The sequence below is a fragment of the Leptinotarsa decemlineata genome, unplaced genomic scaffold (assembly GCF_025532065.1).
Source record: "Leptinotarsa decemlineata unplaced genomic scaffold, Ldec_3_MD MMD2_tig00026299_RagTag_RagTag, whole genome shotgun sequence".
Lineage (NCBI taxonomy): Eukaryota > Metazoa > Arthropoda > Insecta > Coleoptera > Chrysomelidae > Leptinotarsa > Leptinotarsa decemlineata.
This window is the reverse complement of record NW_027412676.1, coordinates 8,846,923-8,873,037: the sequence shown is the minus strand read 5'-3', so window position 1 is coordinate 8,873,037 and position 26,115 is coordinate 8,846,923. Positions and strand designations below refer to the sequence as shown.

At 35.2% G+C, this 26,115-nt stretch overlaps 1 protein-coding gene and 1 long non-coding RNA gene across 4 annotated transcripts in view; both read left to right on the top strand.

The window, feature by feature from the left end:
* The window catches only part of LOC111514101 (probable peptidoglycan muropeptide transporter SLC46), a 52,213-nt gene extending 33,725 nt beyond the window's left edge, over positions 1-18,488 (top strand). The window contains exons 5-7 of one of the 3 annotated variants that reach the window (XM_074180538.1): positions 7,839-8,217; positions 12,185-12,425; positions 18,266-18,488. In XM_074180538.1, coding sequence (XP_074036639.1) covers positions 7,839-8,217; positions 12,185-12,425; positions 18,266-18,368 — 723 coding nt within the window. In that variant the 3' untranslated portion in view covers positions 18,369-18,488. The remainder of the gene's footprint in view (positions 1-7,838; positions 8,218-12,184; positions 12,426-18,265) is intronic. The other 2 variants (XM_074180539.1, XM_074180540.1) reach the window with 2 other exon arrangements.
* Positions 18,489-22,336: 3,848 nt separating this feature from the next.
* On the top strand, positions 22,337-23,082 carry LOC111514103 (uncharacterized). The gene is made up of 2 exons (XR_002723314.2): positions 22,337-22,871; positions 22,932-23,082. It is a non-coding gene; the product is annotated as an uncharacterized lncRNA (long non-coding RNA).
* Positions 23,083-26,115: the final 3,033 nt, after the last annotated feature.

Below are 26,115 nucleotides of genomic sequence, written 5' to 3'. Positions count from 1 at the left end.
CTGAGATTCTATAACAGATGTGTAATTTTCATGAACGCACATCTTCTAGTTCCAATTCTACAAGGTGTTTTAAAAAGTGAGTCTGATTGTTTCAATATTTATTACTGGAAATCTGTATGGGTGACAAGAAAACGGTTTTCACTATATCGATCTACCCAAGATTCTATAACAGTTTTGTAGTTTTCATGAACGCACATCTTCTGGTTCTAATTCTACAAGGAATCTCAAAAAATGAGTCTGATTGTTGCAACAATTTTTTTCTCGAAATATGTATGGGTGACAAGAAAACAGTTTTCACTATATCGATCTACCCAAGATTCTATAACAGCTATGTTATTTTCATCAACGCACATCTTCTGGTTCTAATTCTACAAGGAATCTCAAAAAATGAGTCTGATTGTTGCAACAATTTTTTTCTCGAAAACTGTATGGGTGACATGAAAACAGTTTTCACTATATAGATCTACCTAAGATTCTATAACAGTTGTGTAATTTTCATGAACGCACATCTTCTAGTTCCAATTCTACAAGGTGTTTTAAAAAGTGAGTCTGATTGTTTCAATATTTTTTCCTGGAAATCTGTATGGGTGACAAGAAAACGGTTTTCACGATATCGATCTACCCAAGATTCTATAACAGATATGTAGTTTTCATGAACGCACATCTTCTGGTTCCAATTCTACAAGGTGTTTTAAAAAGTGAGTCTGATTGTTTCAATATTTTTTCCTGGAAATCTGTATGGGTGACAAGAAAACGGTTTTCACTATATCGATCTACCCAAGATTCTATAACAGTTATGTAGTTTTCATGAACGCACATCTTCTGGTTCCAATTCTACAAGGAATCTCAAAAAATGAGTCTGATTGTTGCAACAATTTTTTTCTCGAAATCTGTATGGGTGACAAGAAAACAGTTATCACTATATCGATCTACCCAAGATTCTATAACAGTTATGTAATTTTCATGAACGCACATCTTCTGGTTCTAATTCTACAAGGAATCTCAAAAAATGAGTCTGATTGTTGCAACACTTTTTATCGAAATCTGTATGGGTGACAAGAAAACAGTTTTCACTATATCGATCTCCCTGAGATTCTATAACAGATGTGTAATTTTCATGAACGCACATCTTCTAGTTACAATTCTATAAGGTGTTTTAAAAAGTGAGTCTGATTGTTTCAATATTTTTTCCTGGAAATCTGTATGGGTGACAAGAAAACGATTTTCACGATATCGATCTACCCAAGATTCTATAACAGATATGTAGTTTTCATGAACGCACATCTCCTAGTTCCAATTCTACAAGGTGTTTCAAAAAGTGAGTCTGATTGTTTCAATATTTTTTCCTGGAAATCTGTATGGGTGACAAGAAAACGGTTTACACTATATCGATCTTACTAAGATTCTATAACAGTTGTGTAATTTTCATGAACGCACATCTTCTAGTTCCAATTCTACAAGGTGTTTTAAAAAGTGAGTCTGATTGTTTCAATATTTTTTCCTGGAAATCTGTATGGGTGACAAGAAAACGATTTTCACGATATCGATCTACCCAAGATTCTATAACAGATATGTAGTTTTCATGAACGCACATCTCCTAGTTCCAATTCTACAAGGTGTTTCAAAAAGTGAGTCTGATTGTTTCAATATTTTTTCCTGGAAATCTGTATGGGTGACAAGAAAACGGTTTACACTATATCGATCTTACTAAGATTCTATAACAGTTGTGTAATTTTCATGAACGCACATCTTCTAGTTCCAATTCTACAAGGTGTTTTAAAAAGTGAATCTGATTGTTTCAATATTTTTTCCTGGAAATCTGTATGGGTGACAAGAAAACGGTTTACACTGTATCAATCTAACTAAGATTATATAACAGTTTCGTAATTTTCATGAACGCACATCTCCTAGTTCCAATTCTACAGGGTGTTTTAAAAAGTGAGTCTGATTGTTTCAATATTTTTTCCTGGAAATCTGTATGGGTGACAAGGAAACGGTTTTCACTATATCGATCTACCCAAGATTCTATAACAGTTATGTAGTTTTCATGAACGCACATCTTCTAGTTCCAATTCTACAAGGTGTTTTAAAAAGTGAGTCTGATTGTTTCAATATTTTTTCCTGGAAATCTGTATGGGTGACAAGAAAACGGTTTTCATTATATCGATCTACCCAAGATTCCATAACAGTTATGTAGTTTTCATGAACGCACATCTTCTGGTTCCAATTCTGAAAGGAATCTCAAAAAATGAGTCTGATTGTTTCAACATTTTTGTTTTCGAAGTCTCTTCGGGTGACAAGGAAATTGTTATCACTACGTCAATCTACCCAAGATTCCATAAGACTTATGCGATTTTTATGCACGCACATCATCTGGTTTCAATTCTACAAGGGGTTGAAAAAGTTAGTTTGATCGTTTCAACAATTTTATTCTCGAATTCCGTATGGGTAACAAAAAAAACGGTTTTCACTGTGTTGATCTATTCAAAATTCTATAAGAGTTGTGTGATTTTCATGAATACAAGGAATTTCAAAAAATGAGTCTGATTGTTTCAACAATTTCTTGGTCGAAATCTGTTTAGATAACAAGAAAACTGTTATCACCAAGTTAATCTTCTCAAGAAACTATGGAAGTTGTGTGATTTTGATGGACGCACATCATCGGATATCATTTCTATATGGGGTATTGGAAAGTAAGTCTAATATTTTCAATTTTATCTTTCCCTTAATCTGTATTGTTGATGAGAAAAGGATTATCAACGCCTCAGTCTACTCAAGACTCTATAAAAATGTTAAACACCAAATAGTCTCAATAATTTCACGTTCAACCTATAGTGAATAGGTATTTCCAGCCACAGATATTAGTACGGGTGCTAATAATTTTGTATCCCAACCACAGATTTTTATTTTCCTCTACGTCGGCATGTGTGGCCAGAAATCTGTGGATAACTTCACGCCAATTATATGAAGTACTCGCTTATTTTTTTTATATGATCACTTCTCAGTAAAATTGTATTTCTTTTTTACTTCCAACCAGTGGCGTTAACAACTACTTCCAAGTGTCAGCAATATGAGGTCTGCAATAACCTCATGTCAAGAAGGTTGTTGAAATGAACTCTGTAGTAATTATCAAATATTCAGCAGTAGTTATAGAAAAGTAAGCTCATTCGATTAAAAAACTATGATTCAATCTTAGGGAATATTGAAAATAATATACACGAGTACTTATCTTTCTTCTGACAACTTGTACGCTGAAACCTACTTTCTTGATGTTTGTCCAGATATTTTTTATGTCAACTAGACAACATAAGCAAAGAGAACAACTCATTAATATCTCTCATATACACAATACGAGACATTAAGATCATTCCTTTCACGTTTCAGAAGCGAAAAAAAAATTCTGCAGAGAAGTTACTTCTACTTACGCCCGAAGCTTTATAACAATGTTTCTGTTTGAAATCCGTGAAATAAAAATCTACTGAAATAAAATTATTCAACTCATTAAAAGTAGGTAAAGTGAAAAATATGGATACCCATACTCCCAAGATTAGCTATTCATGAATGAGTTGATTCAAATAATATACTCGTATACTATTTCTAACTTTTTTTCACATATTAGTACCACTGTGTGTATGTGTGTGTGTGTGTGTTATACACACACACACATACACACATACCCTTAATTTTTTTGTGCTCAGAAGGTGATTATCTGGTTGTTACGTTTTTTCGATCATTTCAGAATTGAAATCAATCTTTTGAGTTACTACTTTGCTGATTTGTTTAAAATTTCAAAAAATATGGTGTACACATTGCAAGAACGTGTTGAGCTGGTTAGCCTTTATTACCAAAAACAAAATTGTGTCTGAGCGGCTACAAGGACACTTTGGCATAAGTTGGACACGCAGTCTGTACGACAACTTTCTGCAGCTTCCGGTATTAGTCAATGTAACGTTTTCAGAATTTTACATAGACACAAGTTCCATCCGTACAAAACTAAATTAATTCATGAATTAAATGATGATGATTGGGATCGAAGGCAAGAGTTTTGCGAAATTATGTCCGAGCGTATCAACAATAACCCAAATTTCTAGTACACCGTTTGCTTTTCTGACGAATGCAGTTTTTTACTAATTGGAGAGGTTAACCGGCATAACTGTAGAATTTGGAGCGATACAAATCCTCATGTTTTTCGAGAAGCTCACACTCAACATCCAGAAAAGCTCCTAGGACTTACCAGTACCACCAAATATAAGTAAACAGAAGTAAATTCACTCCCGGTGATGTTTCGGGTCGAGAGATATTTTTTGCTGGCATGTAGCGGAGCAGGAGGGTGTAGGCTAAGAGCTGTTGTGCACCTCTACACGAGGTTCGATCAAAAAATATGTGACCATGATCTGACTTCATAATTGGTACGAGGAGCTGCCAATAAATGTCTCATATGATTGTGAACTGTTTAGGAATTGATAAAAAATAAGACAAGGTGGTGAAATAAACATATATTTTATATAGTAAGATTATACAATTCAAGTCAAAAACTTATGCTAATCTATTCTAAAGGTTTTTCAGAATGATGAGTTTTTTATTTTTTTTTTAACATTTGTTTTCAAATTTCTCTTGACAAATTTCAAAGTATAATCAATTCATACCCTTGTGAAAAGGTGAAATAAATAACCCAAAGGAAAATTATCACAAGGGTGAGAATGTTGATTTTTGAAAACATTGTTTTGAGCTGGTTACCTATGCAATCAGTGGCCCGTAAATTGTTGAAATGATTAAGAAATTCTGTCTCTAGATGAATGATACATTGTAAAAATGAATCTGGAGGCATATATAAACTTCCAAACTGTTAGGCTACTGTATTACTATATGCCTTGAAATGACTATATAATATACATTTGTTTCATTCAGTGTGGTACTAGCCACCGTGGCAAAATTTGTACATACTTCACATGAATGTTTTCTCAAACATTTTCTCAAAATATGTCTAAAAACATAGCCCAAGCTGTTGCCTTCTGGAGTGGCTAGAGTTCTATAATTATTTGTCTCTACTCTCAAAGGTTTATAGGGATTTTTTGGAACTTCCACAAGAATCTTCATTCTATTTATGACTGCATCTGTAATACTAGATAGGATCTCACTAGTATCTTCTAGACAGTTAGTTCCGTCTGTCTGTGTGAAATACAGAAGAGTAAATGTGTTTTTGAATGCTCTGGCAATTTTGATAGGAGTTGGGTTTCTGGCATTTCCACAAGTATTTCTTTGTTGACCAAAATAAATTTCCACAGAGTCCTGATTTATATTCCTAGTCAATATGTAGGAGTCTCCTTCACTATGTAGGTTTTCTCAAAGTTGCAGAAATGCCGAAATTGTTATCTGCCATCCTTCAATGAATCTCATTTGTCCAGTCATGTTTTTTCCTTTTTTTTTATATTACAGTCAATTTGCTGAAAAATATTTTCATTTCTTGAAATATTGAAATTAACCTGACGTTTTGTACTACCAAAAAGATACTTAGCCAGTAATTTATTTGGTTTACCCCATGGTTGTAAGGGGTGGAAAACGCAACCCCTAAAATTTATTTCCAATGTAACTTTTTGTCTTATTATTTGTTAACCATTTAAAAATTCATTCTAAACAAAAAATGTCTCTTGGGTTTTTTGCCCAAAATAAACCAGTTCGCAGCAAAAAATTATTTTACGAACAACTACATTGAGATACATCGTTCTAAATGCGAACTGGATTTATTGTTATTTTGTAGTTAGTACCTGCATTAAACGATTAAAGGGTAATAAAAAAACATTAATTTATTAATACCAAAACACACAACATGTAGAAATCATAGTAAATGTTCAATATGTCTACCTTCAGACATTACGCATGCGTCTAGACGTCGGCGCATTGAGCCACGTATTCGCTCAAATATTTCTGGAGTCTCTCTGATTACCCTGCACGCATCGATGATGCGGTTTATTAAGTCCTCTACATCGAGAACAGGAGTACGATAAATCAAATGCTGTAAATGGCCCCAAATAGAGAAATCGAGAGGATTGAGATCCGGGGCTCGAGCGGGCCAGTTCTGTGGTCTTCCTCGACCTATCCACTGATTTGCATATGTTTCATTTAAATGCTGACGTATTACTTGACTAAAATGGGCGGGAGCCCCATCATGCATAAAAAACATATCCCTTCTGACGCCCAAAGAAACTTCCACCCGCAATACTAGATGGACTTTAAAAATTGAACGTATGCCTCACTATTTAATCGAGGAGGTAGAAAATGAGGCCCAATTAAATCATCCCCAACAACTCCGAACCACACATTAAGAGAAAACTGTTCTTGATGGTTAGTTTCGACAATAGCGTGAGGGTTTTCATCAGCCCATATGTGGTAATTATGAAAATTAATAATCTTGTCCCAAGAAAAACTACATTCGTCTGTGAATTCTATCGTCTTCAAAGTCACAATTTCTTCTAATCATTTTCAGCATCCAATTGCAACATTCAAGAGGGTTCGGAAAGTCTCGCGGTAACAGTGCCTGTACTCGTTGCAGATGGTAAGGGTATAAGAGTTGTTCCTTCATAATTCGAAATACCGTCATATGATCAACATTTAGCTGAAAAACAATCTTTCTAGTACTGGTAGTGGGTTCTTCTTCAATCAAATCAAGTACTGCTTCCTCAAGCTGTGGTGTTCGTACTTCTCGATGGCGACCACAATCCTGCGTTCTTTTGTCGATATATCTCTGTAGTTGTTCCTAAAATAATGTTTTGCTGCGAACTGGTTTCTTTTGGACAAAAAACCCAAGAGACATTTTTTGTTTAGAATGAAACAGGCTATCGGAAATAGATTTTTAAATGGTAAACAAATAATAAGACAAAAAGTTACATTGGAAATAAATTTTAGGGGTTGCGTTTTCCACCCCTCACAACCATGGGGTAAACCAAATAAATTACTGGCTAAGTGTCTTTTCAGTAGTACAAAACGTCAGGGTAATTTGAATATTGTAACTTTTAAAGTGCTTGTGAAAAAAATTGTTATACAAATTTTATGTACCCCCTTTAAGGGACTGTATCTTAACAAGGGATGCTCCAATGAAATTTCTTTATATGAAAGATCCTATCTTTTTTTCGATGAGGAATCACTTCCTCAAATGTTTTACACTTATTTAGTTACACCCTGTGAATAATAGAAAAACATACCTTTTTTCGTCAATTGGAAATCGAAAAAAATGAATGTCGACATCACCATGCAAATTACAGCAACCCACAGCTCGACACTTGCTCATTTTGAAACTAGACACACATTTTTCACAAATACAAAACCACCACTTACAACGACTCACTCTGTAATAATTTGGCTCAATTTGGCTCGCTTGGTAAACGCCTCAGATTCAGTCCGTTGTGCTGTAGTTTGGCCGCGCATAAAATTCGAGGTGGAGAATCTTGACCGAAATATGGCGGAGAGTGAACTTACTTGTGTTTACTTCTTTAAAGTGCCAGTACGGAGAAACAGAGAAGAATGAGTGAGTGCTAAATGATGTCTTTAATTGCTGAGAAATATATAATTTTTGAAACATTTGAAAAAAGACCTAGACAATTAGGGAAACGCGTTGATTTTCATGAAATAATTTGCTCATCAATATTTTCGAAATAATCCTCATCTATATATTTTCTTCAATTTCATTTATCCAGAAATAGTACATTTTGTTGTTTTCAGAAATATATGTCATTGTAATTTACGAGTATATTCAAAAATTCACCTTTTCTATTGAAGTTTCTATTCATTTTCTGCCTTGAGAAAAAAACCATTGAAGATATTCCATGAACTATTTATTTCAGGGAAAACTTAAGGGATTAGTCCAAACAGAAAATTTGAAGGAAATGATAAAAGTCGCCATCAAAACTCGAGGAAATTTCAAAACACCAAAAATATTAATGATGGCAATAATATCTGCAGTGATGGTTTTTTCCTTCTCCGGTGAAGGTTCACTCATGTTTCCTTACCTCAGGGAAAAATTACATTGGACATTGACAATGTTCAACATATACAGTAGCGTCAGTACTGTGATAGGGATCTTCACCATCCTGGTTGTGATCGGTATTTTACATAAGTGGATGAAGGTTAGAGAATCTATATTAATTCTCATCGGAACCTTGTCACGTCTGACTGGATGTGTGGTGGATGGCCTAGCTACTGAATCCATTCATATTTATATTGGTGAGTATGAAATATTCTTCTGAACTTGACTCAGGCACAGATTCAACACGCCGTTCTAAGGGGAACTAACTGTACAGGGTGGCCAACTAACTATTGAAAAAATGCTACCAACAAATTGAACGTAGCCATACTAATTATCGTTTTGACTTTGGAAGCTCTCTTCATTTCGAGTTTTGTTCATGTTTTTCATTTTATAATATGTTTCTGTAGACTTCTGGGCCTTTTTTGAGTCATTCTGGAGTTTATTGACCCCCTTAGATCTGCACCTGATTTCACTCCACAACTTTTCAATTTTGATATTTCGGTAAATAATGAATCTGTGTCAATTTTATTTCGCCTTAAGGTTGGTGAATTTTTTTAACGTAAATTCAATTTTAGAGATTGATATCCTCGACCTAACAGAACGAGTCAAAGTGATCTGAGTGAAATTACATTTCGGCGCACTTTCTTGCCTAAACAGAACTGACAGGCTTAATTTTAGGGAATTACTTTTCATTTTTTCTACGTTGATTATAATGCCTTTTCACGAAAGGTAATCGATGCATATTGACTACCTGAACTTACAGGACTGGACGGAATGCAAAATAATGGTCCCAGACGAGTTTGATCGCATTGTTGATTCCTGCAGAAACAAAAAGAAATATAGTGATGAGGATGTCACTCTCACAAATTCATCTAAATGGTTGAAGCTCCAGAATCATTTGAAAAAATACAGATTCGAATGAATATCTGAACACCCTGGCCAGTCTTCACAAAAAAGCCAATAACATATTTTGTTATTTACTCGGTGTCTTGCTCATTACCGACAAAATTTTGAGCAAAATAATCATAAGAATGAACGTAAAATTTTGTGGGGTTCGCTCCAATGTTGGAAGAGAATCCTTACCGCATTATAGAAACATAAACATTCTCGTCTCAGGTCGTTGAGTCATGAAGATTTGAATGCTATTTTCTCCACGGATAGCACAACGAGAAATTTTTTGATGCGTCTTCAGATTATTTTCTTTTTTTGTTTTGATGATGCCGCAACCAGAGCTCAGAGGAGGAAACCCTGCAGGAACTATATCTTTTCTGTTCAGTAAGAAATTGTCATAGGCGAACTGCATTGATGGGGTGTTGCACTGAAACATGCTGGAAAAAAACTGACAAACTTATCAAAGTGTCGTGTTTCTCATAGAGCCGATTGAAATATGTAGCTTGGCCGATACTTTCGAACCGCTACCTGACTATGACTCAAGCTTGAATTCGGCCTCCCGCACGCAGAGGAGGTATTTAGTTGCGGTAACACTAGAATACGTAGTCTTTGCTAGGTATTACACAATAAAGGGGTCAAACAGAAACATTACTACTGGTGACTATTTCGATTCTATGAAACTAGTAAAACTGGAAAATCGGAGTCCTCCAAGATATCAGGTAGAGGGATCGATTCATCTCTTCATAGTTTCACCAGAGAACCGACTCTTATCATTTGATCTAACCCATAATAATCATGCATAATGAAAAAGCTACTGACCTCAAAGTTGATAAACCTGAGTACAGAATACGGAAACAATAGTACAAGAAAGAGTATACCGGGTGTCCCACATTTTATGTGACAGGCAATATCTGGTTTGTTGAAGGAGATACACAAAAATGTTTCATACAAAAGTTTTAGGAGTTCGTGAAAGCTATATTTTGATATAATTTTTAAATATACAGGGTGTTTGGTGTAGGTGCTACAGACCAAAATTCCATTTTTTTAAATAGAACGCCCTGTATATCATTACATATTCAGATGCTACGTTAAATTCTGATATCATTTCATGTTTGGTTTTTGAAATTCGGTTACGGCGTTGTTGAGTTATTGCTTAAAATGTAAAGTCTTGAGAACGACTATTATTTTTTAAAATATCTCATACAATTATTCTCTCTGCATCAGATCACATGAAAATTAGTCAAAATTTTGGGTGTTCGAAGTAATGGTTTCAATTTTGAGTTGTGGAATTCAGTCAGGAATCATTTTGAAAATGAAACAATTGCGAAATTGAAAGAGGTGTATTCGAAAACAAATCTTTAATTAATAACAATGTAAATAATATAACTTGATAAATCATTTCATAAGAATGGTAGGTACCTAGAAATAAGTCATAAAAATTGTTCAAAGTGATGCCCATTAGATGTTATACAGGCTTCGAAACGTCGAATCACTTCTCTCGTACAAGTCGCTCTTATAATATCAGGCGTAATATCACTGCACGCTAGTCGAATTTTCATTTTCAGATCATCCACATTCAAAGGGGGAGTAGTGAAAACAATATCTTTTAAATAACCCCATAGGAAAAAATCAAGCGGTGATAAATCTGGGGAACGAGCCGGCCACCGAATTGGACCCTTATTACCAATCCATCTATTTGGGTACGTTCTATCCAGATATTCAGTAACAACCTGTGAATTGTGAGGAGGAGCACCATCTTGTTGCCACCAAATTCCATGTCGTTCTGCTATGGGAATATCTTCCATCAACTGGATCAAATCATTTTCTAGAAAATGTAAATATCGCAATCCATTGAGATTTTCATTGAAAAAGTAAGGTCCTATGATCCGGCCATTGAACAATCCACACCATACATTAATACACCAAGTAGTTTGAAAATTACTTTCGCGGACCCAGTGGGGATTTTCTTGAGACCAATAGTGACTGTTATCAGTAGAACATATTTGAGGGAACTTGTATCCAAATTTACAACAACCGGTAGTGGATATAACAAAAAGCCTCCAGGTCATCCGTCCATTCCGGAAGAATAGCAAGTGCAAATAATTGGTGAGATGGTAGTAAATCCTGAACAGTCTACTTATTCCGTCGCCAATGTTTGTGAGGTGGAGATTTTTGAAGAGGAATAGGTATCATACATACAAAATTAAAATGGTACACTAATTAACTGAAGATGACCCTGATCGAAGAACAGAATTTTGCGAAATCATGACGGAAACCATTGCAAGGCATCCTACCTATCTCCACAATGTTTGTTTTAGTGACGAATGTACATTTTTTCAAACGGCAATGTTCACAGACAAAATTGCCGTTATTGGAGTGACACTAACCCTCACGTTTTCCGGGAAACACATAATGTTTAGGCAGGAATATTGGGAAACCATATTGTAAGACGTCTATTTATTGATCAGAATTTAACAGGGGAACTGTATTTGAATATACTGGAAACTACTGTTGACCCTCTCATCACTGAAATCGTCGAAGCAAATTCTAATGAATTCGATATGGATATTGTATTTCAACGAAATGGAGCACCACCACATTACTCCAGACAAGTAAGAAACTATTTGGATACTACTTTTCCCGGTCGTTGGATTGGCCGTCGAAGTCCTATAGAATTGCAAGCCCGCTCGCCATATTTGACACCTTTGAACTTTTTTTATGGGGCTATTTGAAGCAAAGGGTGTACGAAACTGAACCTGCTTCAGTATTGGATATATGGCGGAGAATAATAAATATTAGTAGAGATATTGACGTTACTGTGTTCGAAAATGTTCGGCGTGAAATATTGGAAAGGCTGTTCATATGTAAAGAAGTTCAAGGCAACCATTTCGAGCATCTTCTGTTGTGACCTCAAGCTTATTACCTCGTAGTATGTAGTTAAATGTCAATGTATTCAGATAATTATTCAAAGGTCCGCCATTTTGTAGTAGTTGAAGACCACTGGTAGAATTCATGACGAAATACGTTCTGTTAGGTTAGAGTAAAACAAATACCTAAGATGGTAAACTCGACATAAACTGAAATCAGTATAAAACAATATTATCAAATTCTAATATTGTGGAAAAAGCTAAGATGACACGATTTAAAAAAGGAATACATTTCTACACTGAAACTTATTTTTTACAAAACAACAAATCCACTGTATCTGGTGGTTTTAACAGTTCATTTTCCTTTTGTTACTGTTTATAATTGTTCATATTTGTTTTATTATAGGTGCTTTCGCTAAAAGTATCAATGGAGTGACGAGTCCGATGATACGAACCCTTATATCAAAGTTAGTGGAGAGGGAAGAAGTTGGAAAAATATTTTCCATAATGATGATTTGTGAGTTCATTGTGGGATTATTCGCTTCCCCCTTATACACGTATATTTTCAATAACACTATAAATACAAAACCAGGATTGTTTTATTTTGTCAGCGCGGGTTTTTATACCTTCAACATCTTCATGATTGGGTAGGTAGATCTCAATTGATATTATTATCAGGTATATGTTATTTTGATACGTTGAATTTGTCGCTTTTAAAGATACACAATTTTTGATTGAGATGGATACATACTCGTGTTCAGTTTCATTTCAGATTTTTGCAAACAACCCTCGGAAGAGGTATTTTTGGATATAGGATTACGTATTTCCATTTCTATTCTGAATATATTGTATCTATATGAAACACTGTTATCGAAGTGGCTCTAGTATCAGTGCTTCTTAAATCATTTCATTTTGTGATTTTTGAGATTCGACATGCTCCACGTCAATGTGTAATATGCCTCGATCACCCTGCAGTCTAATCGACTGTAGATATATACAGGGTGGTCTAATATACAAAGTAATAGGGGCGGTTCGTATTTTTCCGATACAATTATAACTATTCATTTGTAATTGTTTTTGAACCAATCAATACGGTATTACTACATACTGTATAAAACTGCACTTATGTGATCTCCTACTTATAATTGCAAACTTTTTTGTTCAAGAGCATTGGTATTATGTGGAATAAACTTCCTGAGAACGTTTTTCCGAATGGATTTAATGTCCAGCGATTCGAATCCAATGTGACTCGCTACTTTTTCGCACAGGCACCGCTCTGAGAGCTCCTCAAGGATTTTCCTGTAGTGCTCGTCCTTAAGAAAAAATCAAAACATTTTCAAAAATTTTATCATGTGTTTGTAACATTTTGTAACAAATTGTTTATCGCTATTTGCGAAATCGCGAACCTAACAATCTTGTCAACAATGCGGTCAGCTAGGACCAACGATTATGGACATACAGCATTGCTTACTTTTGCGATTTTGTTAGACACGTCACGTGATCTCGTGACGTAACAGTGGTGACCCTGAATTGATTCGGTACTGCACTTTTGAATTGAAATTAACAAATTCCATGTGCATTCTTTATTAAAATGTTATTTTTATAAAGGATTAAATACTTGATATAAATGGATCAATACTAAGTAACATTTTTTTCTTTTGTGGATGATAGGGCGAGCTATTTTGCCCTTTTTAAAAGTAAGAGGTTTCATCAGTTTTTCATTATTTTCGTGAAAACTGTAACTCCCACAAAAATTTTGTAATGAAATTTGTTTTAGATGTATTATCTAAAAAATTGTTTTATAACTTTTTGTTCCATCTTTTATAATAAACGCTTAATAATTAAAAATATATATAAGTAACGAATTGTTTATAGGTGTAACAACTTTTTTTATTCATCTGACAGAAAATACATGATACGGTTTTTATTTTTTATTAGGAAAATGAGAAAATTCAGATAGAATGATTTAACTTAAACTTTGTTCCATAAATGATGAAATTGATAAATCTACAATTTAATAATTATACTACTTCATTAGAGCAAAAAGGAACTACTTTATCCACTAAATATATTTGAATTAATTTTTTTTGCATGAATGTAGAAAAATAAATTTAAAGGACTAATGTATTAATTTATTTAATTTTCGATTTTTTTTCTGTCATCAGAATTGTTTAAATGTTTTCTTTTAAGTGACCTATTTTCGTCGGCCTTTAAGTTATTATATTTCATTCTGATAATTGTTCTCAGTTTACAAAATTCAAAAATAATATTTAAAGAAAAACCTTCCCTTTTTGCAGTTTTTTTTAAAGAGCTTTTACAACCCCTGACCCTTTTCTAAATCCATTTAAATGATGTTTTTCGAAAAGCTTGTTCCACTTCTTAATTTTTTCTAACCAATTAATCTGTGGGTTTAATAAGACCTTCCAATGTAAGTTGCTGGACCCAAGAAGGTATATTACAATTATGAACTCTGCTTTTATTTTATAAGTATAATGGCCAAACCAGGTAGATCATTTTTATGCTTTTTAGCAAAGTATCCAGCAATATATTCTAAAGAGTCCTCTGTTATTTCTGGAATATTTGTATTTGAAATTGAAGGAATGTTAGTAGAAATATCAGAACTACTAGATGAAAATGAGCTACTGCAATTTGGTCCTATTGTCTGCTCTAAAATCGTGTCTGCGTTAATTTACACCTTTTTCATGACTTGTGGAGTAGCATATTCTTCTATTGTCGGTTCTTCAGTATTTACTGCAGCCTAGATGTTCATTTGGACCACGGCTTCTAATTTGAGAAAAAACATTTTCAAGTCTACCTTGGTTTTCTTTATGGGTGCATATATAATCAATATTAAACAAATCTTTCATATCCTTAAAAATCAATTCGAATGAATTTATAGACATTATCATGCCCTTTTGAAAAATTTGCAATCCACTTTTACAATTGGTCGCATTGAATTGAAAATATTTGATCAACAATTTTTGTTAGGTGGTCTTCTTGCATCTGTAAATGTGTGCCATGCACTTTTGAATGGAAGAGTTCCAGTTTTGGCATGTCTATTAAAAATGTCAAACCAATTATTAATATATTCAATAAATTCTGCCAAATTCTCATTTTCTTTAATGTTTTGAGATGGCTTGTACCATAAAAGTGCTTTCGCTACAGTATGTGATAAATGTTTAGCAGCCATTTTCATATTCTGCCTTTGACTTTTCTCACAATCAAGGTGAGATTGATCGATTTTCCAGCAGGGATTAACTTTGTTAAATCATTTGTTAAACCAATGAGTGCCTGAAGGGGCTCTTTGGTAATTTTTATATTTCCATACAAAATGAAACCTTTGTCAAGTAACCAATTACGCATGAGCTTTAAAATATGTGGAGCATCAGCAAACATATAAACATTTTTATCAGTGCCAGGATGAAGAAAGAAGGTTTTATTATGATCAACTCCCAATTCTTTCCATAATCCAATATTGCCACCTCCACAGTCATTTACACATGTCACCACATTATACTTAATTTTGTGCACTTGAGAAATACTATTTAGCAATATTTCCCTTGTAATTTTTTGAAAAAATGTAATATAGACTGGCTGCTTCCACTTAGAAAAGAGCCCACGAGCTTGTACAACTTTCATGTAACTGTGGGGTCCCATAATTTCATCATTTGTTACGTAATATTCTTGAACAGATTTAACTTTTATTTCATCAAATTGTAGAACAATTGTTTTCTCAAAGCCAGTGAAATCGTCTTCAGCTGATTTCATCATCATTAAAACATGTTTTAACACGCCTTAACTCATATCCAACATTGCTGCCCAAAGTCTTAAACTTGACAGTGCTCGTAGAGGATAGTTTAAACTATTTCTGAAATACAAATAACATTTTTTGTTATAATATCTTATAGTAAATGCTGTAGCTATCTCATCTTGCGTCCAATGAAGACTCTTCTTTTTATTTGAAAGCAAATCAGTCTGATTTTCAGTAAGAATAAATTTTAATATGTTTTCAGCAATATTTGTTTTGGAAGTTGGCTTTGCATAACATTTGAAGTACTTATTTTTGTAATAATTGGCAAGATTTTTCAAATTATTTGTTTTGTTTCTACAGGGAAGTTTTAAAATGTAATGCTCTCTAAGCAAGAGCTCATATTTTGCTTTATAATCAATATCCACCATGTCAACAAAGGGACCAAGTTCATGTTCTACTTGTATATTTTGTTGATCAGCTTGAGGTTGAGGAAATACAATATTATGAGGAGAAGAGCAACTTTGAGATGTGGATGGCTTTAAATTATCCAAATTTGATTCAAGTGACATACTGATAGTTTCATTGTGTTTTCTCTGTAAGGCTCTAATATTGCGACTTGTATTCTGTAAAACTTCCCTCTATCTAATTGTTGGATAATTAGGTACAGCAGTTTTTTTTATTTACGACGCAAAGGCAAACCTATAAAAAAACATATTTATTTTAAACAGTAAATTAATAAAATAAGTTTTTTACCTAACAACTCATTTTCAAGGTCTCGTTCATAATCATTTTCTGTAAAATGTTTGGAACAAACAAAGTCATTTTGAGAGTGAATTTATCCCCTCATTTGCAGCAACAAATTCATTCTTTTTGCAAAGTTGTGGAAACCATATCCTTAGCAATAGGAAAAGAGTGAAATATTACATCAGCAACACCAAGTAACACCACTTTTCTTTAAAGTCCACTGATTGCTTTTGCAAGTTGACACTGCACAAATACGACAAGGCATTTTAACTAAAAATCACAAGGTTATTGAATGGTTAGACAATTACTTACAAAAAATGTGAATTTTGTAAGTAATTTCAATGTTTCAGAAACTTAATTGGTATAGTTAAATAAAAATTCAATCAAAATAAACAAAAAAAAATGTAATACTGTCCGAAAATAATCCTCAAAAACTGTTAAAATAACACACAGTCTTACGGCAACTACTAAAAGTGTCACTAGTGTTACGTTACATCTGCTCGGCGCTTGTTTAACGTGGCGATATATGTAAGTAGGCAATCCTGTATGTCCATAATTGTTGAGCTAGGACATCAACTCAAGGTTCACAGTTTTTCTGAACTCGCCCTCATTGTTAACCATAATTTATCATAAAACATATTTTCATGACTGTGTTGACCTCGAACTGATAGGCACAAACTCTTTGATGTACCGCCACGTATTATTCTGCAAATGTATTAGCTGGAGCCAGGCGGTTCGACGTGGGTGCTTTGTTCACTCACTCGAATTGACAGCCGTGTTGATCGGTGGTTCAAGCCCCAGTCTGAACGATCGATTTTCACTTGCTATCGTCCAAACCGTGTTAGGAATCACACGTTAAAAGGTAAGACCTCGTTAATCCTTAGCTCGCACAAGTTTCTACTTCTGAGGGTTGTCGTTCGTAGGGGTGCGACAGATGGTTAACGGAAAAACATATTTTTTTCAAATAGTTTTTTTTCTGTAGGGAAAGACTTAATCAGTATTAAGTATCGTTTGCTTGCTACTCATACTTGAGTTAATGGAAAATGACACACGTCAAGGCCAAGGCCAAAGTCAAAAATGTCGTTCATCACAGAATATGGAATAGATATAAGTATCAGTCGATAAGAGAGATGAAAAGAGAGCCCGAAAGTTAATACAATAAATTCACGATTTAATCATTTGGGTTTAGTAATGAACTGAAAAGTTCGAAAGTTTAGCGAACTACAGAATTGTGTAGTCAAGATCGGTCTTCGAGAGTGTTCAAGAAACAACGATAGATTATACTGGAGGAAGTATTGAACGTCGCGTTGATTCGCAAAATGGTTGGAAGGATTGGAAGTAGTATGGAATTTGTGGAAGGGGCCATTCAAGTATTACATAAGCATATTTATTACAATTATTTACCCCCACCCCCTTGTCAGCAAAAGTAAGCAAACCTCCCCCTCCCATGCTTACGTAAACATTGTTGTATACAGTTTTCATTTTTCAAACATAGACAATGTGTGGGTTGACATATGTGTAAAAAGTAAATAACTGAGGATGACGTGATCACCATGTAGACTTGACCCCCAAGCCCCCATTTCATCAAAAATAAGCAAACCAAAGACCCCCTGCCCCCTATAGTGCTTATGTAATACTTGAATGGCCCCGAAAGAAATTGCTGGATTAATTCATAATTGTATGAATTGCAACGAAATTGTGGAGAGTAGGAAAGTGTGCGTAGCCAGTGAAGTAAAGCAATGAAATGAATATATCAGTTGATTAAACTACTGAAGGATTCGTAAGAAGTAATCACAATGATCACATGGATTGGTATCAGTGCACTCACGGAAATTAAAATAAAGTAAAAATATTGATTGATACTACTTTTTGATGTTTTTGGAAAATTTGGTATCTTTGACATTTACTAGCAGTTATCCCTGGTATTTCGGGGGTAACTGTATGTTTGATGTCAATGTAGAATATAGGAATCTAACATAATCATTTTTTCAGCATTGTTCTGATATTGGAATTTAAAAGTACTACCAACGTTTACAATGAGATGGAAAACGAACCAGATTCCCATGTCGAAAACATAGTTGCAGTAAGCGCTTGAAGTGTATATACTATACTTTTTTGTTATATGTGATATTTTATAGTTCATGAAAATGTTTCATTAACTTCTATATAGTGTTATTTATGTTGATCTATTTCATTGAATATATATATATATATATATATATATATATATATATATATATATATATATATATATAATGTAATATATAGGTAGAATAATAGTTCTGAATAGTTTTTTCGTGTATTTATAATTTCTCTCGATACCAAATAACACCATATCTACATAGGATTTACAAAAATAACAGACAAATAATGTCTTGAAGAGCCACCGATAGACAGCTGTTTCAGCCTATTAGGCATTGTCAGTACCGGGCAGTTAACCCTGCTGGTTATATTACCCCCTACAGAGGAGATGGATGTCGAGCTTACGACTCCAACTGACCTCCCTGTAAATTTAGATCAGGAGCGAGAGCTTCTCAACTCTCCAACTCCTGATCCAATAACTGAACCTTTAAAAAAGGTTTGGTGGTGCAGCCAGGAAACGACTGAGTCGTCTCCTCAAGAGCGGGGTATCTTATGAAACCGCCTTGCACCAAATTCTTGAGCGGAGTACGTAGAATCTGCCTTAGGTGGAGAAACAAACCCCCCATGATCAGGTTAACAAACGTTTGCGCTCAAGTGATGATTCACCAATACCAGAGGCAAAAAGCCCTGCACGGTTGAATCTAGGGCATCGTCAGGTGTAGCTGACGTGCAAAAATCCTCATATGGGAAGGTTGTCGCGGGAATTAAGGTGGAAATCTTACACCTTGACTATCCGACTACCTCATTAATGATGAAACAGCAGAGCATATACTTTGTGCCTGTCCCGGTGGGGACCGAATCAGGTTTTTAGAGTTCGGCAGAGTACAGTAAAACGTGCATTGCCAAGAGTATGGATGTTATCAATTAAGAAATTAGACATAGACTAAGGTCTTCTCAGTTCCGTAGACCATGCTTACACGTGCACACACGAGTAAGGGGAGCGCCATAATTAGATCTCGCTCTATCCTAAAACTTGCCTCGGGTCGACATTGGACCCTATTCATAGACGCGTTTTTGCTGCATTTGATTTTCCGAAGAGGAAGATGCTCAGATATTTACTTTGATTCCAGGTTAAATTTTGTAAGTGCCCAAAGTATCTATCATCTACTACAGAATCTGCCGCTCTTCAGGACCGAATCACATTGCATATAGATTGTCCAAAATTTTCCAACTACAGTGAACTTTGGGAATTCTGAATAAAGTCTATCAAATCTCACTCGAACCAGCTCTCACCTTCGAAGAGCGGCAGTTATTGTAGAGTTATTGTATAAATAAAAACTGTGTTAAACTCTCGCCTTCTATGCGAATTGAGCTTAGATACGCAGGACTTGCAGGCTCTTACTCCACCACTCATACCTTCTAATACCGAAATACCAGATATTGAATAGAATTGATTGTTACGCTGGAAGTTGTTGCAGAAAATGCATCAGTCATTTTTAAATAGATGGCACATGAAGTATTTAAATACTTCATGGCTGAAGAGAAAATGGTTGGATCGAATTCAATAATGACACTTAATCCTCTGTTATTTTGAAAGATGGCTTTACCAGGGTAATTTCAGTTAAAACATGTAAGAGTGTTTATACTCGACCTGTTATCAGCTGATACAGCGTTCCGCATTCTAGAACATTTTTTTTAGATGAAATTGTCATTTCAGGTTACAGGTCTGTTCAGTCTCCTCTTCTATTAAACATTATTTTGTGTCTAATTGTGAGAATTTACAATGACAAATAATATTTCACTCTTCACGAGAAGATAGCATTATGAGAAAAAACTGCACTTGTCTATCCTAGCGCAAGGATTCGTTAAACTTATTATCATTCGTATATCAATATTTACCATAGTTTTCCGGCAAGTGAGCCGTTTTCTGGAATTATATCATTTGTTTATCCGTATACTATTATTCATCAGATTCGTGAGTTCCTGTGAAGAGAACGGCCGTCCAAGCTGCATGTTGCCGACAAAAATGAAAGCCAACCACGTGACAAATAACTTCTTATATATGAAAAGCTGAAATTAATTTCATTTGATCGATATGACCACCGACAGACCGGTTTTGAAGCACTGCTCCTCTTCAGTGCCGGGTGGGTCATTTCAAATGTAGTGAACTGTCTAAATATCCCGAACAAATAAAATCAATTCCACCCCGGGTATGTACTTGTGGAGGTGCTTCCAGACTTTATCTGCAGATGGCGCAGTTGTGCTCCCCACTGAATCAACTGCAGGCACAGCTTATGACTAGTTGGAATTGATTTTGTTTTTTCAGGGTTAGTTAGGGAAGCCACAGATTATGCTGTAGACGACCCCTCCCGATATAGAAGGCCCCGACACTCTATCGAATGAGGCCCTCATGTCCCCCGTTAAAGGATGAATAACTTTTTCATCCATCCCACCCCAGCCAGGTAGGGGTATCCCGTGAAGGGCGGCACTGATGTCTAAGGACTTCATGCCGTCATCCATCAGTCATGTACCCATTGGTCCATCTCAAGGCCAATGATCAGCCAAAAGGGTAGGGGAGCTGGTCTCCAAATCCTGAATGAAATGAAGATGATCGTCAAGCTGTTTTTTCAGGATATTCAGACGATTCACTCCGTTTTAAATTACTGTCCCGGTAATGACGAGGAGTTAGTACTCCGGAACTGGTCTATCGGTGATCGCCCCGACCAAATGAAATTGATGTCTGCTTTTCATATATGGGAAGTTACTGGCGACGAATCTTCCAAATGGAAGACGTTGCATAGGTGCCTGATGGTTTTACTTCAGTTTTCTGCGTGGCATTAAATATAATTGTATACAGTGCATTTCTTCAATGTCCCCCCTTTTATTTTTTAAACGGGTCAACTCAAAAAATTGAAATTTGGAATAATGAAATGAATACATGAATACTTTATCTCTTGAAGTGAAATTGACAGATGAAACTTTCAAGATGGCGAGTGGGCGCCATCTGGGACAAAAAAGGTAAATGAAATCATTGTTCAGTTAGAATAGTCTCATTTAATTATCGGTTTTACTAGTAGAAAGGTACCACGTCAACAATCTCTAAAATGGTCAATTCTCATCCATCGGAAGAAAAAATTGTTGTGATTTTTATTTACGGTGCCACGCGTAACTTTCACGAGACCGAAAGGATTTTCACTGAACGTTTTCGGAATAGTCTGTAGAAAATATTTGAGGGGACTTGTATCCAGATTCACAACTACCGATAGTGTACATAACAAAAAGCCCCCAGAACATCCGTTCATTCCAGAAGAACAGCAAGTGCAAATATGGTACACCAATTAACTGAACATGACCCTGATCGAAGAACAGGATTCTGCGAAATCATGACGGAAACCATTGCCAGGCAGTTCATGAGGGCCCCCCATGCAAAAATTCAGTTAGGAATAGTCAAGATAAAATAACCCGATCAGAAAGTAATAGCACCTAAACGCTGACTTTCGACCAAAAGAGGTCAGATGTCAATCTTGCTGAAGTGCCCATCAATAAGTTGAGGACCGCTCGGAGAGCGGGGGTGGATGGAGTGGAGTATTAAATTTTCCCCACAAAAATTATTTTGTGGGGCGAAGTTTTTACTTCATGGCACTCAACCCGGGAGGGAGGCATGGGTGACACGTTCAGTTTGAGTAGAGCCTAGATGATGATAGCACGACCAGCTGTCGGAAGCGCTCGCATATATATATATATATATATATATATATATATATATATATATATATATATATATATATATATATATATATATATATATATATATATATATATATAGACTTTGGCTTTGGACATTGGACTTCAAATGATCGTGTTCACCCCGTATGGATATATATATGGATATATATGGATATATATATATATATATATATATATATATATATATATATATATATATATATATATATATATATATATATATATATATGGACTTTGACTTGGACATTGGACTTCAAATGATCGTGTTCACCCCGTATGGACCTGTCTGACTAGGTGCGACATAGTATTGCGTTCTTGTCGGAAATCTGATTTTCCGGGATGAGTTTCACACTCTCAAGAAAAGTAATTGATTTATTGTAATCGATTTAGCTAAGGCTAACAACCAATTAACAATTATGTTACATCTAATGTTTTCTATTTGTACCAAAAAATCCTGTAAATGTTTTCTACTTTATGTATGCAATTGTAATAACTTTCTGAAAACCTAAAACACGACCCTGATGTTTATTGACAAAACTAGAAAGATTTATCTTATCAATCCACAATAATTTAGATTTCAGATATATTCCCCTTGTTGTCGATTTACCTCATAAGATAATAATCGCCATATATTCATTATTTATTTATGTACGTACTTTCAAGTGAAAGTTGATAAACCATGGGTGTATATACTTTAGAGGGCCCAAACTCACCACGAAACAGTATCACAATCGTTCAACATGATGTAATCAATTCAAACGAAATAAAGGTGGGTATTTATCAAAAAATGCGTTTTCCAAACTGTGATGGAAAATTATTACAATTTCAGGTGAACCTTTCAAAGAAATGTGCAGACGAAACTCTTCAGAGATGTTTAGAACATTATAACAGACCAGAGGATCCAATTCACATTGATGGCCCAGCACCCCCAAATCAAAATGTATTACTTGCAGAAGAATAAAATCATTACAATAAATATACCTATATTTGTTTGTTTTCTCTTATCAAAAATTTAATTGTAAGTAAGTACATAATATATAATGAGAAATATTTGGTATGCTATAATTGCTATACAGGGTAATTCAAATTCGACCTGGGGTTTCCGGGGTCTCCTAAACTACAGGAGATACGACGAAGGGACACAGTTGTGTTTTTTGTGCCCAATGAAATACTGTTATAAAACTTGAAAAATTCCGAGTATTTCCAGAAATATCCGAAAAAAAACTAAAAATCAGATATTCAGTTTTTCGAAATTTTCCAAGTTGGCGTTTTTACGACCTCAGGCCCAATTCACACGGACGTCTGGCAGAGACGCGGAAGGAACAAAGGTCTGCGCCTCGCCTCTGTCAGACGTCCTTTCTGTGTGAATTGGGTCTTAGACTCCTCCACTTTTGCCGTCATCCAGTCGATCAATCAGAAGCTATTGCGTGTACAGCGGGTAATTCAAATCAGTAGATGAACAACACCGATTCTGGACCACTTCAAGGTCGTACGTCGTTAGTGTTTCAGAGAGACATACTTTAGTGGGTGGAAGAGAGAAACGTTTGACGTAATCGATGCAGAGAAGGATGGAATGAGTATCGGAGAGATTCAAAGAGCGTGGGCCCCCTTGTGATGCCGCCTTTCTCCTCAGGTCTTCTTAGGACTTCACCCCTGAGCCCCCATGTCGCGTACCAATCACGTGGTCATCGGCAGCTGAGGGAAATTAAATTGAAAAAAATTTATCGATATGAGAATTGGACTCAGGTCGTCGACGTGATAGACCTTTTTTTTAATGGACGAAACACAAGCACTACAGGAAAATCCTTAAGGCGCTCTGAGGATTCCAAGCTTTCGAGAAGCGGGGATTGCAATTCCAGCGACATGATTATGCCAAACATATTAATGTCCATTTTAACGTTTTCAGACCGGACTAAATAGAAGGCCATCATAAATATCAAATTTGCTAAATCTGTTTCCATTCCATATTGCAGAAGGTAATTATATAATATGCTGATGTTAACATTATCGTATGCTCCTTTGATATCTAATAATGCTGCCACCACGCTTTGATTTAAATTAAATGCTATTTGTACATATGTAGTCAAAAAAAAGGTACAGTTTATCGCACTTAGTCTTTCACCCTTCCAACGTGCGCGGTATTTATACCAACAATAAAGGTCGCGTGTATTTATTAGATAGGCTAATGGCTAATTAGTTGTTTTAAGATGCAGGTAAAGAAATTTCGTAATATTTGGTGAAAGATTGATAGACACTGTATTTCTTAACAATTTTTATTGAATTTCATCATAAACAAAATCTGTGACATAAAACCCAAAGATGATGTCTCCTAGATGTTGCATACTACACATATTACTGTATCGCAGCTTTGCAATCTTGACAGATGTGCTTTGAATGTTCCATACAGATGAATTTCTGACAAATTTCACAGCTGAACCGCGTGATCCTTGTACGTTTATCATTTTGACAAGGTTCACATCTTCTTTTACTTGCTGTTGCCTCATCTATTGTCTAGATACATTCTGCTTTTCTGCTTTTATTTTTGAAATTTTTTCTTTGAGCTCGTTTTGCAGATAGTATTGAGTTCTTTGTTCGACGTTTCCTCTCACAAGAGTATTTGAAAATAGTCGTAGTATATTTTCTTTATTATTGGTGTAATAGATTATGTAACTGTTGATCGCGGCTACATTTAAGATGAAAAAAAAATACTACTAACGGCCATCGTCTGGTGTTTCTGGCACAAAGCTAGTCTACTGTATCAACACCTCCTTTTGTGAGGTTATAGAATGTTATTATCTCAGGTTTCTCTCGGTCACCTGTATCCGCGTCGATTGCTGCGTCATCTTCTATGCTTGAAATTAATATAACATTTTTATAGCACTTAGGCACGTAAGAAACAAGAGTCGTGTCCTTCCTAAAACCAAAAATACTGGTATTGAGCTCACGCTTTTTTGTAAATTTAAATTCATTGGGAAGTTGGGCTTAATTTTTTTTTCAGCGTTCCTACAAAGGCAATTATTCTCATCAAGGTCTTTTATCAAATCTAAATCCGAAAACCAGTTGTCAGTGTTCTCCCCGTATTAAATAAAGGCGTTGCCAACCTTTTTACCACGTCTCGTGGTTTGTTACTGCGTATATTTTAATAGTGTAAAAGATGCGAGCGTCAACCATGGCATAAATTTTGATCCCAAACTCCTCGAAAATTTCCTTAACGTAGCCAAGCGATCCATTCTTTTTCGTTCTATACTCGTATATATGTCATCAAAATGTAATGCTCTCATTCAAAAAAGAAATATTTTCAAACTCATCACTGTTTGAAATCATTCATTCTCCATAGTTCTTCAAGGTTAACTCAATTAACTCAAGATGCCAGCCAAATAGAGCAAACCCAAAAGGGCTGTTATTTCTATTTTACCTGTATCTCTGGCATCTCTTGGACGAGAATAGTTAGGTCTTGCAGACGTTGTGAAGTTCACAATGCTCTCAATCATAGGAGGCACTCAGGCACTTCCAAATATCAACGATGTCCGTGAGATTCTTAGGTCCAATGACTCCAGGGAGATGGAGTAATATATTGCGAGGTGGTCGCTTACTTTTTTGTTTGGGTTTTTTTGCCAAATCCATGAGTCGAAAACTTTTCCATGTTTTTTAAGTGAGCTATTTAAGCCTCGTTGGAACCGTCTAATTCGTCTTCGGCATTGCTTTCACCGCTCAATTCAGACTCGGAATCGTTATCACGTTCCGAAACATGTTCTCATTCATCTGTATCGCTATCATCTATAACTAAATCGTCATCCGTGTCAGTAAAGAACAAATTTGTGACAGCTTCAATATCCGTGCGATCATTGAGATTGAAAATCTGCCTCTTATACGCCATTTCTAAAATAAAATGAACAAAAAGGAATTAGTTGTCACGAGCGGTCACGTGTATATGAAATATACAGAACTCTCATATCACGTAGAAAGTTTTCAACACAAAAAATGCATGAAATAGTAATATCTCATCAATAATA